Below are 13206 nucleotides of genomic sequence, written 5' to 3' on the forward strand. Positions count from 1 at the left end.
GGAGACACACGTGATATTCCGAATACTGAGGGAACTGTTGTCTCACATGGATTATAAGCTAAATAAATTGTGCTGGTCCAGCCCATGGTCTTTATATAGGCAACCCGTCCTCACGACTACATATCCAGGAAATGACCAGCAGGCTTTACTACCATGAGTCAAAAACAGTTAAGAGGAAACAGCCCAGTCACATACAAGGTTGTACTGCTACATGGCGGCACTTTCTCTTTCTTCTTCCAAGACAATGGGCAATACAAGGATTGAACTCAAGAACTAGAAGGCAAGTTCATGTTTTCTTACATGTATTTAACCTGTTATTTTGTGTGTTTCTTGTTAATTCACAATTGGGCATGAAACGTTTTTCGCCCTCAGTAAGAGCTTATCAGTCTTCCACTAAAATAGAACGCGGTCATGCAGGAAACATGCCATTCATTTAGCTACGACCCTCAAATAATAATAATAATAATAATAATGGTTAAATTAATAATGATGATAATAAAAACGTAGCTGGTTTAGGTCGCCAGTTGCTAGGCTAAATACTTTCCTAATACAACATACACAAGAAACTAAAAATGGTGAGACTTTAATTATCTTACTAAACATTTCTGTAAAATAAATAATTACTTAGCAACATGGATACCATGTTTTATCATCCCACAGTTCATCATATTCTGTTAATATTTCAGTGAACATGACGTCTGTGCTCTAAATTGATTAATCACAATTGTGCAACAGTGTGAACGTCCAGCACCAACTTCACAGCCTTGGTGAGTTCAGTCATTCCACGCAGATAGATGCACACCTAGATTGTGGATCTGAAATGTCTTCTGAACTCAGTTGATCAACTGCAGTATTTCCTGTTCTGTGTGTAGGCCTAACGTACGTTCTTCACTTCTATGAAGAGTTTGTAGTTGATTACTGGAGTTGACCAGATTATTTGCATAAAGTCCACAACATGTAGGCTACATAGCATATGTGCTGGCGTTTACCAAAATAAGGTTATGTTCTGTTTATTTCAATATTTCTCAGTCAACAATTTAATTTTAGCATCGATTTAACACTTGAGTTTCAGCTGTTGCAGTTTCCTATGTTTTCGTATATCTCGATCTCATGTTGACGTTTACAAATGTTGCGTGAACCGGTTTTTTAAAGGTAAATTTTAACTTCAGAGTGAATAATAGCAATCTTCACACCTTATTTAAACAGACATGTTTATGAATATTTAATAAGCTTGTGTTTAATTCAGCTTGATTGCTGTCCCTCTTTAAACGCAAGTCCCACACTCCCATTATGTATTTTTAGTGAAATACAGCCACATTTGAGCTTTAACTTGCTTTACCGTTTAGCTTTAGGCATTTTAACTGTGTTTACTAGCTCACTAAGGATAGGCCCCATCAGAGCCAGTGTGATGTAAGTTAACAGTGGCTTGCAGTAATGTTTCTGTTGTGTCCATTTTGCAGCATTTCAGGGCAAATATTTCAGTTGTCTGCTTAGGCTTAGTATTTCAGTGAAAAATTAAATTTACATGATTGCTCCCTTACATCACATATGGCTGATCATTCTAGACATGTTTAGACTCCATATTGTGTTTATATAGTTTAGAACAAGCTGATTTAGCTTACGTTAACAAACTTTGGAAGTCCAAATGTGGGCTCCAAATATATCTTGGCCTATCGACCGTCTGTATCTGTAAATGAAACAAAGTTAAATCTAGAGGTATGTATGTTTTATTTTTCACCTAATTATTCCTTTAAGCTGAAATGAGGCACCAAAATTTGCACTGCAATTTGGTCCAGCAGATACAGATAATATGGGTGTTACACTGATACCGGATTTCCGTACCCATCCCTGTGAATTCAAATATCCCACAAAGTAAACAATTTACAGTCACAATTTGACACACATTGCCATAACTCTGACACTCCCTGCATATATAATTAATCCCTTCATGTAGGCCTGGGCTAAAATACCTAAATAGCAACTAAGAGTAATCCAGTGGATCACAAATGGATTTCCAAGCCAATCAAAGATGTGGAGGCTCATCTTTTTAATATATCAAGTTGAGATTGTGACCATATAAACTCTCCCCACTTGAATCTGACTGTTTGACAATCTGACCTTTTTCATCTTTTCTGTTTGTTTGCTGTTATTTATTTAGCATATTTTTTAAATGTTGAAAGTTTTGCAATCATTCAATACAATACAATGAAATGAAAATGAAATGTGCCATATTTTGTCAATTGTGATTTTTACACCCCAATCGAAATTTGTCCTCCACTTTTAACCCATCTGTGCAGTCAGAACACACACACACTAGGGGGCTGTGGATCACACGTGCCCAGAGCGGTGGGCAGCCCTAGCCCGGTGCCCGGGGAGCAGTTGGGGTTAGGTGCCTTGCTCAAGGGCATCTCAGTCATGGCCTGTCTGGGAATCAAACCCACGACCCTCCGGTCACAAGACCAGTTCCCTGACTGGCCATGACTGTCAAGTTCAGAAAGACGGTAGGCAGTCATGGAGGGTTATCAGTAGGCACCTCAAATTCATTTTGGCTTCTCTCTCTGATCACATATGCTACATGAAAAGCATGACAGAAGGACTGAAGCAAATGTTAAGAACAGAAATATGTACAAGAGCTTTTAGTTGTTTGCACAAAAAAACCTTTGCTTGGATTACAGCATGTCTGTTGTGGTTGTGCATGGATACTTTCAGATTGACGGAAATCACTGTATAGTAGCCAGTTGAACATGATTGCATTTAGCAACATGCACCCAAAGCAACCAGCAATTGGTAAGGGAGGCGATGCACTGTAATTAAATGTATGTACAATCACTGAATGTGTGTGTTCTGAGCTAACAAGCAAAATGAAGTGAAAATGGAATTCTGAATAAAAATAGAAATATCTCTTGGTTGGGGGCATGAGAAAAACGGACTTGTGATTTGATCCCTGTTATAAACATATGCCACATTTTTTTAGTTTCCAGGATGTAGTCCCATTTTTCTGTCACAAAAAGATCTGGGTTTTTTTTTTTTTCATTTTTGGAAGGAGAAATAGACTTACATATGCTGCCAGAGTTGTTTTTCCTGTGGTGTGTCCAAAACTCTAAACTCCAAACATAGTAAGGAAGAGTGCTTTTTATTTACATTTTTGTAATGTTGTCATTTGCTTGTTTTGGAATATTCATTACAATGACAATACATTAGTAACTTTCAGTTTGATGATGAAAAAACTTAAGCCATTTAAGAAAGATCATTTAACAGCAACCAAAGTAAAGATTAGATCATTAAAACGGGTCCAAGCTTATTGAAATGCCAGAATCAACAGAGGATTTTTTTTGTCTGTGTTTAATCTAGCTAACCTGTGGCTAGAAGAATGACACTTCTGTTTTCAAAATAGCTAGATTTAGATACCAGCTTGTGCTTTTACACACAGGTCAGAATTTGTCCTCCGCTTTTAACTCATCTGTGCAGTGAGGACACACATACACACTAGTGAACACTAGGGGGCTGCGAGTACACACGCACCCAGTGCGCTGGACAGCCCTAGCACCAGCACCCAGGGTTAAGTCTAGCCTAGCTGGGACTTAAAGCCATGACTCTCCAATCACAAGAACAGCTCCCTAGCCCACGAGATCAAGCCTGTACCTCTGAATAGGTGACGGAGCCTAGTTATTACTGATGGTAAACTGTCATCTCATATATGAGGAGCACTGAGAGCTTATTGTGGCCTTTTCTCGGTTCTTAATTTTCTTAGCCTTTCAGATTGGTTAATTTCAAGCTTTTCTTGCATTTGTAAGCAAGCGAAGTATGTAACTAACTGATGTCAGCTGTATTACGTATTTTAATATGTAATAATTCACGTGTATTTCTCAGAAGTAGAGCTATACAAATTACAAAACTTCCTCCGCTGTTTACATGAATTCCTTCCTGGGAGTATATTTTAAAGAGCTTCTAGTTCCTGTGTTAGTAGTAGCGTGAAAGGCATTGTTTGTCCTCCTAATGTGGTGAACACTGTTTTGAAGCTATTAAAAAACATGTGATATTAAAAAGATCATCACTCATAAAAATAATTTTGGGAACAAAGGTGTTTTCACATGAAGTTAATTTAGCTGGCTGGGCGTCACAAAATGCCCAAATGTGTGGCAACATCCACTTGTACGTCACAGGAGTTGCAGTTTATATAGTTACTGTGGTTTGTGGGGTTGCGTAATGTTTATGTGGTTTCTACAAACAGCAATGTATGTTGCCATCAGAGTTCCTTTGTCTTATGACAAATTTTGTGCTACGGCTAGACTCAAAAAATAGAACAAAGAGATCACGTCATGTTTAAGTTGTCATCAAGATTTTTTTTTTTTTTTTTATCAAAGTTTTTCTTATTTTTTTACATGTTTAGCCAGAAAGGCCATAAATTGTGACCGCTGTTCTGTTAGCACATGGTGCACCTAGCGACTCAGAAAAGGTTTTTAAGAATGCATATATTTTGTCATCGTGTAATTCAAAATTTTTAATTTTCCACTAATTTTTCCACAGATATCCAATGAGAGATGCAGGGCGCTATAGCACGGGTCTGCATGGTGGTGGCAGCTGCCATTCTTAACCACCCGCTGCTTTTCCCTAAGGAGAACACAACCATCCCAGAACAGGAAAACGACATTTTATCTCGGATGAAGGAACATGAGGAAAGGCTCCAGATTGAACAAGAGCGGCTTGAACTGGAGATCTCTAAGACCGATCAAGAAGCCCTGAATTCCAGCTTTGATTGCTATGGCTGGTACTTCTGGAGTGCCCTGTCTTTCGTCATTTTAATCACAATCGAAGTTTGTAGGCAGGATCTGATGCTTGCCGAAACATCTGACAATGCTGAAGATGATGAAGGCTATGCCACTGGTGGAGCTGTTAACACTAAACTTCTGGCATTTGATAAAGGTGTCCTGAACAACTTTTGTGAAACCAGCTTCCATCCCTTCATCCACGAGTGTGGGAGAGTGCGGGAGTTTGTTGAGGGCTTTGCCGATGACCTGCTTGAGTCTCTGAGGAGCATTTGTGACCGTGATGTTGACATGGAGCTTGAGGACTTTATTGGGGTGGGCAGCATGTTTGAGTCCTGGAGAGAGTGTAAGCCTCTCACGTGTGATCTCATTGTGCCATTTGCAACCCCAGAGCCTTACCATTTCCAGTTCCAGGTGTGGTGCGGTGCATCCTCTGACATCCCAATAGATCTGCAAGGATGTGGAAAGATTAAGCTGACAAATACCACTGAGAACGGCTTGGACTGCCTGTGTGGAACAACTAACCTGGGTGAAGATATGCTGTGTTTGCTTCACAACATAAATGACGATAGCAAAACTAACGACCATGCCTTGGAGAAAATGCTGTGCTCAAGAAACACTACTTTCTTATCAAAAGATCAGGTGATGAAATGGTTCCAGGTTTCAGTAACCCGTGCATGGGGACAGATTTGTCATAAGTATGAGTTTGAGCTCACTTTCCGCAATCTTGATTCCCCTGGGGCACTGAAGATCAGATTCAGATCAGGGAAGGTTATTGTTCTAAATGTTACCCCTGCCATTCAGCTTGAAGACTCTGATGCTTACTTCATCTCTCATTTTCCTTGTGACTCCGGCAATACTTCAGATATTCATTGGCAGCTTTCATTCACTGTTTATGAGAGAAATTTGCTTAAACACATGGCAAAGAGGCTTCCAGAAAACTCTTGCCACCTGTGGTGCCTTCAGCTAGTGTCTTTCTTGCACAGAAAGCAAACGGGCTTGACGGGTACAAGTGCTCTCAACAACTACCATTTTAAGACTGCTCTCTTGCACCTGCTGTTGAATACAGCTCCTTCAGCATGGCGACCACAGAGTCTGACCCAGAGGTTGCAGGACTTATTGAGCTTCCTACAAAAAAGCCTGCAGGAAAAAAGGCTTAGTCATATTATCATAGGGAATCCTCTCATCCCAGCAGAAATTGCAGTTCCGAGAATATTCCAGGTTGCAGAAGCAATAAACCTTTTCAGACCTCTGGTATTACAGAGGCATGTATATGCCAAGATGGTGGAGCATTTTCATGAGATGCTTAAAAATACACCAGTTCTTATTCAAGAGTACACACCTCAGTTCTCTAATGGTGATGGTTATCATGGACCTAACAACTGAGGCATACAGTGATTCACTTTGTGAATGGAAATAAGATTATTTAATTGCTTGCTGTTCTTTACTATCAGTTCATAATTACAAAAGATTTGTACAGACAGGGTGTCTCAAATAAGAATTCATTCAAATAAATGAGTGATGAGGCCACCTTTTCTCCTAATTCCTGATGCACCAAAACACCTGGCTGAATGCTATCACAAGCAATAACAATTCTGTCCAAGATGAACATATTCTGTATCTTCAGAGCATATTAATTTTAAATGGGTGTTTTTTTTTTTTTTTTTTTTTTTTTGAGAAAATTGGTTTTTTTTTTTTTTGGACCACTGAATGAATGACTTAGTTCTGTATTAATACCTTGCGGTGACTTAACACACCTCAGCTTGTATAAGACATTTTCTGAAGCATCATCTTGGGGAAAAAACATGTAATCTTATACCATGGAAAAAGGAATTATTACAGTACTATGAGAATCATTGGATGTATTAGTTTCTCACTACGATTTTTGTTTTGGGTGTATAGGAACAGTATTTGTCATATTTATATAGTTCTTTTGTAGGTCCAAGCTTGACAGATGAAGTATGTATATTATGGCAAACTAGGTTAGGTTCATTTGTGTACCAGGTTTTACAGTACAGTATAGACATTGTCTCAATGCAGCTTTGCAGGAGACCCTCTTAAAGCAAGGCTAAGGTGACAATGGCCAGGAAAATCCCCTCAAAGATACGAGAGAGACATTGAGCCGAGATTCAAAAGAAACAACCAGCCTTCCTTTCATTTCTTGAAAGTGTAGGTATAATCACAGATTTAATTTACTGAAGACAAATAACAGTCATATAGGGGAACAGTCCATGATTGTTGAAAGTTAAAAGTCTACCAAAGATTCGGAGGACTTCAGAAAGCTAGCAATCACCAGGCCCTATTTATGCATGAGTGTTCTACACATTAGTTTATAACAGTACCAGAAGCCAGAGAACCAGTAGGAATAAAGAGTGTCATGAACATTTTTTCCACCATGCCAAGACATTTGCATCAAATTCATACCAATTCTGTATCATTCCATGAAGGGAGATAACGCGTATGGTACTTACATAATGGTTATAAATAGATTCAGACCATTAGAAACTTTTGAACCTTTTGAACAATCAGAATAAAATAGACTTAAGCTATTCTGTACTTCTGCTTTTCAGGTATGGGCAGTCAGTTTGTAGTTAGTGTTGCATCATAAAATCTTTTCATACTCTCATGCCATACCACTGCTAAGCCACAAGGAGTGTGATAAACACACAATACAGTATTTAGGAATGAACATTTGTGGTTGATGAGTTTAGTCAAGCCTCATGCTCGAGGCAACAAAATGTCTGTAACTGAAGTTTTAATCATTTTCAATAAAACGTCAAACAGTATTGTCGATGTTTCAAGTACACCCTCCCCAAAAGTAGTTTGTGTGTATCAGCAATATAGGCAGGTTCAGGAAATAAAAAGTCCTTTTTTTTTGCTTTGCTCAGGCAAGATTTTGCTCAGGCTTCCTGAATTGTGTTGATTACACTAATTTTACCTGGCTTTCACTAATTAGAACATGCAGCAAGCTTGAGTAAAATCCTGGGAAGGAGTTTTACTTTCTGAACCTGGAATGTCTACCTCTGGTGACTGTACAAGACTAAAACATCCAAATGGATTAAAGGAATTTTAACTACCACCCCACAAGGAAAGTGGCACCAAGACAAACATCACTATTAGTTCATTGTAACTTTAATTCTATATAAATCATAAACCAGCAGCACCCCAATCCCTTAACCTGTAACAAATCCCATGTAACAAATCTCAAAAAAAGGTTATAGAGCGACAGGAGGAAATAATTAATTTGTCTGGATATATTAGAAAAGTTGATTAAGAAAATTGATCAGAAGAAGAACAATAATTCTCCACTATGGATATAAATCTATAAACCATAGTCATAATTAGGATTTCCAGCCATGAAGGAGTCGAAAAAGGCCTTGTGGTCATCTGGGGTGTGCATGATGTGCTTCACTGCTGGATCCTGCAGCATGCACGAAACCCACTTGTTCAGCTCGGGATTGCCATCCATACAGCTAGAAACAGAACAGTTTAGAATAATTCCTATAGACATTATATGCACTTCTTACATTCATTTATAATGTAAGTAGGGCTGGACAATAACTCAATATCAATATATATCGTGATATCACCGTTATTGAAACATTGTCTAGGATATTTTTTTAAACACATTTTCAATATTTCGATAAACGCTATTTACAATATTACAATGTTCATAACAGGGCGCTGCCGTTATTTCATTGCATTCAAGCAGAGCTGAAAAAGGAAAACAGTGACTGATGTGCACGCAGCCAATGCTCAGCAGCATCAGGCTATGCTAGTTATGGTTTAGCTCCAATGTAACATCCTAGCTGCAAAATGAGCACCGCTGACTGCGATACATATGTGACTGAATGAGGTTTGTGTCAGGTCTGACTGGCACGCCTCCCTCTGTTGCCACCGGGGAAGCTCACGTGTCACTTCTTAACAACGCAATCAGTAGTTTCAGTTCGCTTATTCGTGTTATTTATGGAACGGTATTGCATTGTCCTCATCTCGTTTGAGAGATCCAGTTACTTCCCAGGCATCCAACTCAATCTTTTGACTCAAGTAAAAGTACTGGTTTCAAAACTACTTAAAAGAATAAAAGTAATGTAAGGGGTAAAATGTCATTAAGGACAAAAACATAGACTAAATCACAGGGCCTATAGGTCACCTCACCTTCCCCCAAAAACATTTTCTAAAAGCCATAATGACTAATGTTATTTTAAAATGTCAATGTTAAAAAATACAGATGCACTAGGCTAACTAGATCAGCCCCATATATGCCCATTAAATTAATTTTAATTCGTTTAATCTTAGTAAAATGCTATTTTATTAGAACAAAATAGTCACGGTGGTGAGGTGGGACAGCAAGGGAATGGTGCACGACACTAAACATGTATTACCATGAAGACAAATACACAGATGACGACAAATATTTCAAAAACCTTGATATTGGCTACAATATGGGTTAGCTGGTCCTCCTGGATACCAGCCTCCTCGCTGGTGCTTAGTTGGGATATTTTGCTCGAGTTCTCGAGTCTCTGCCATCAACATCTTCATACTAAGCTACTTATGTCTGCTGCCATTTCATTGCTGGAGTGTCACTTGTGTGATGGATTGTGCACAAAGCAATAGGGTGTGGGAGTGGGATATATTAATACTTCTGATCCCACCACGATCAAATCCGCTCTATCTGGATAGTTTTTTTTTTATGATAAGAAGCCAGATTGAGAACAAGCCAAAATGAAATAGAAGTAACGAGGCTATTTCTAAAACCTAAGTACAGATAATTGTGCAAAAATGTAAGGGGTGGAAATAAAGTCGGATGAAAAAAATTACTTCAGAAAAGTATAGATACTCAATTTCTACTTAAGGTAATGAAGTATTTGTACTTCGTTACTTGACACCTCTGTGAAAGATTAATTATGTGGTGTGGAAGTGGTTTGGCTAAGGAAGATATTAATACGAGTTTGTTTATCTGGCAGTGATGTCGTGCTTCATAGGCTATATGAAGGCTGAATACAAATAAAAGGTTGACTTATTTATACTATTTTTATTTCTAAAGTAAATATAGTTTTATAGGAAGATGTTTCATATACTTAACACTAATTTTTTAGACATATGTAGGTACAGACATCCGTTGTGGGCATTCTTGGCAGTTTTCTGTGGCTTTTATATTGTTCATATCGATATCGGAATTATATCGTATTGACCGAAATGAATAAATATATTGATATAAATTTTGCCCATATTGTCCAGCCCCAACTGTAATCATTTTACTTATCCAGAGCAGCTGACATATTTAGCAGTATGTGTGCACCCTGTGAATCAAACCTATCACTTTGTGTTACCAGCACAATGATGTGCCAACGTTACCAAGTAAGCTACAGGAACCAACATGTAGAAGCATGTACAATACACAAACATTTAGGGACATTACCATGTACCAATGGTAACACCTATAGAGGGTGAGGCTCATTATTGTGAAAACACAGGGTAAGTTACCAGCTACCACTGACATTTTGAATTAACCATGATGACTTTGCAATATTTCTGAATAGGAGGCCTGCATGAAAATTTAACGGTCTTCACCTGGATTGTTTGCACAGCTGGTCTTTTATGTTGCAGCTTTATCTCACTGTCTTTATGTTTAAATCTTGGATTAAGGAGAGAGAAAAAAAATAAAAAAAAAACTTACTGATTCAGCTGCCACGCCTGCAACCTCTCAAACCACGGCCATATCATGTAGTCAATCATAGTGACCGAATTGCCTCCGAAAAATTTGGTTTTCTTCTTAACAAGCACCTAATAAAGTTAAAGAAAGATAAAGCATGCAGGGTAGAGTTCATAAGTTGGTGAAACCAACCAAACTTGAAGGTGTGTTTTTATTAATTGTAATCTGAATATTACAACTTGCCTCATTCAGTTTGGAAAGCTTGTTCTTAAGCTCTGCTTCCAGTGCAGACACATCCTCACCACTCTTCCTGCTGCCAGGGATCTTATAGAACAGTGGAATTACCTGAAACAATTACAAAATGGACAGACAAATTTTGAGGTTAAATAAAAACCAAGACATACTAGTATCATTTACTTGAGTTTTTTTTGGAGCTAAATAAGCGTGAAGGACCTGATTCAAGAACTTGTAAAACAGAATTTGTACATATATTTTTAATTTGAGAACCTGTAAACTAAAAGTTGCACTTGTAGTTTTGATGTGAGAACTTGTAGAATAAAAATCTAAGCGTGAATGTATAAAAAAAAAAAAAAAAAAAAAAAAAAAAAAAAAATCACTGGCAGGAAATGTACACGAATTCCGCACAACTTCAAATCTGCCCACAAGTGTAACTTTTAGTTTACAGGTTCTCAAATTAAAAATACAAGTGCAACTTTTAGTTTACAAGTTCTCAAATTTAAAAAACATACAGATTTTGTTTTTACAAGTTGTCAAATCAGGTCCTTCATGCTCAAGTTTTGCAACAGATTTATCTCCATAGGTTTTGTTTAAACAGCTTTGACTGTAAAATATTTAAAATATATTAATAGTATTTACATTACATTCCCGGAAACAAACAGGAATGAAATATCACACACACACACAGCATTTTTCCATCTTTTAAATAGTTGTAACCTTCTATAAATTTTGTTTACTGCATAAGAATTTTGTTTAGATGTTTTATTTCAATATATTTTAATTTGCACAGAATGATGTTACCATTTGTAATTTCTCAAGAATTTTAAATATTTCTGTTAATTAAACTCTTCACACCTGAAAAGTCACATATGTGCCAACAGGCAAGAGGGCATACCTTTGAGAACTCCTCCATCAACATCTTCTGTTGAGCTTTTTCAAAGGGGTCAGAGGGAAACAGTTTTTTCTCCGGGTACGCTTCATCCAGGTATTCACTTGTGATTAGTGATTCACAGATCATCTGACCAAGGTGCGTCTCCAAGGTTGGTACCAGACCAAGAGGGTTCTTCGCCAGGTACCATTCAGGTTTGTCTTTCAAATGGATGTTCATGGTTTCATACCTATAACAAATGGGCAGTAACAATAACATTCAAGAAAAGTGCTCATTTAAAATCTTCTAATGCCTGAATGTCATTCAAACGTTGACTTACTTGATACCCTTGGCACAAAGTACCAGTCTTGTTCTCTGGGCAAAGGGGCAGAATCTCATGCTGTAGATCCTTATTTGGCCATTGGGGACTGGACCAGGAGCACATGTTCCTACAAAAGAAAATCAATCAAATCAACCACTTCATCTGAAAAATCATCATAATGGCATTGGGCTTTTGAACTATAGTAAGCCAAAAATAAATATTATAATTTATAATTATAATAAGGAAATGCTAATTTACTTAGATTAAACAAAATTGAGCACTGATCATAAAATTAAGCAGTGGTCACCATGTGCCTTATCATGAACCTGTCAGAGAGATCATACACACAACTCAATTATTCAGCTGCTATGTACACCAACATGACTCTGCAGAATAACCCCACCTAGGATTATGTCACAGGGTTGTTGGTGTTTTTTTTTTTTTTTTTTGCAAAATCATCTTGAAAAGACTACATTAATTCACCTTCAGGAACCAATCAGATGTCTTACATGCATATTTTACAATCAACATTATTAACGCAAGGTTACGATACATTTTCAAAACACAGCACAATTGAAAACATTTCAGTTGTGCGTTGCATAGCGTGAGAAAAGCCAGATGAACAGATTAGTTCATCTACAGTCTTGGCATGCTTCCTTCACCTTTGCCATAGCATTTTTCAGTTGAAGCCATAATTGCCGTCGGAATCTGCAGGAAGAAAGAACATTTAACGCAAACTTTTATTAGTTGGCTAACGTCAGCAAAGTGTATTAAAACTTGGTTACGAAAGAAAGAAACTTAGGTTAACACTGGATATAGTTGATGTTAAAGCATTTAACTCCCAACGAAAAAACAAAAAGGACTTTATGCATTTTGTGCAGATATATGCATTATATTTATGCATGTCGCATATTTTTTTTATTCCTATTAATAGTTTACCATGTTTTCTTTATTTTAATACTAACCTTTCAAATGAAGTCCACTGCAACTGCTTTCTTTTACGCGACGTTATGCCTTCTAGGAAGTAACTTGTAATATGATGTCGGAAGCTTTATAATGACAGGACAAGCCTTAATTGCCCTCCCCTCAACTGACTTTCTTTCAAATTAAAAGTCTTGTGGGCAAACGTGGACATCGCGAACTTCGATAATTACCTACGATAGCATTAGAAATGTACTTTACTAAAATATCAAGCGTTTGTAGTTTACAGCCCTTGATGTAGTTAAAAAAATTAGACACCCTACTACAGAATAATGTAATAATTGATACATTTTGGTCCATTAGAGGAAAGCAGCCATTTTATAGCCTACTTCAGAAATCGAACTTTGTTGTGGCAACATATGCTATTTGAAATGTC

General features: G+C 37.5%; 2 protein-coding genes across 3 annotated transcripts; one reads left to right on the top strand and one right to left on the bottom strand.

The window, feature by feature from the left end:
• The first annotated feature begins 139 nt into the window (after positions 1-139).
• itprip (inositol 1,4,5-trisphosphate receptor interacting protein) lies at positions 140-8127 on the top strand. Of its 2 annotated transcripts, XM_076973764.1 has the most exons (3): positions 144-280; positions 687-767; positions 4528-8127. In XM_076973764.1, the coding sequence occupies exon 3, from the start codon at positions 4542-4544 to the stop codon at positions 6150-6152; it is 1611 nt and encodes a 536-aa protein (XP_076829879.1). In that variant the 5' UTR covers positions 144-280; positions 687-767; positions 4528-4541; the 3' UTR covers positions 6153-8127. The 2 variants fall into 2 exon arrangements, with proteins under 2 accessions (XP_076829878.1, XP_076829879.1); XM_076973763.1 differs by lacking the exon at positions 687-767 and having other exon boundaries at positions 140-280.
• On the bottom strand, positions 6935-12933 carry LOC143475912 (glutathione S-transferase omega-1-like). The gene is made up of 7 exons (XM_076973767.1): positions 12815-12933; positions 12512-12557; positions 11868-11976; positions 11555-11777; positions 10666-10767; positions 10447-10553; positions 6935-8239 (listed from the first exon to the last, which is right to left on the bottom strand). Exons 2-7 carry the CDS (start codon positions 12540-12542, stop codon positions 8089-8091), a joined length of 723 nt encoding a protein of 240 aa, XP_076829882.1. The 5' UTR covers positions 12543-12557; positions 12815-12933; the 3' UTR covers positions 6935-8088.
• Positions 12934-13206: the final 273 nt, after the last annotated feature.

This window comes from Brachyhypopomus gauderio, chromosome 15 (genome assembly GCF_052324685.1).
Source record: "Brachyhypopomus gauderio isolate BG-103 chromosome 15, BGAUD_0.2, whole genome shotgun sequence".
In the NCBI taxonomy this organism is placed as follows: domain Eukaryota; kingdom Metazoa; phylum Chordata; class Actinopteri; order Gymnotiformes; family Hypopomidae; genus Brachyhypopomus; species Brachyhypopomus gauderio.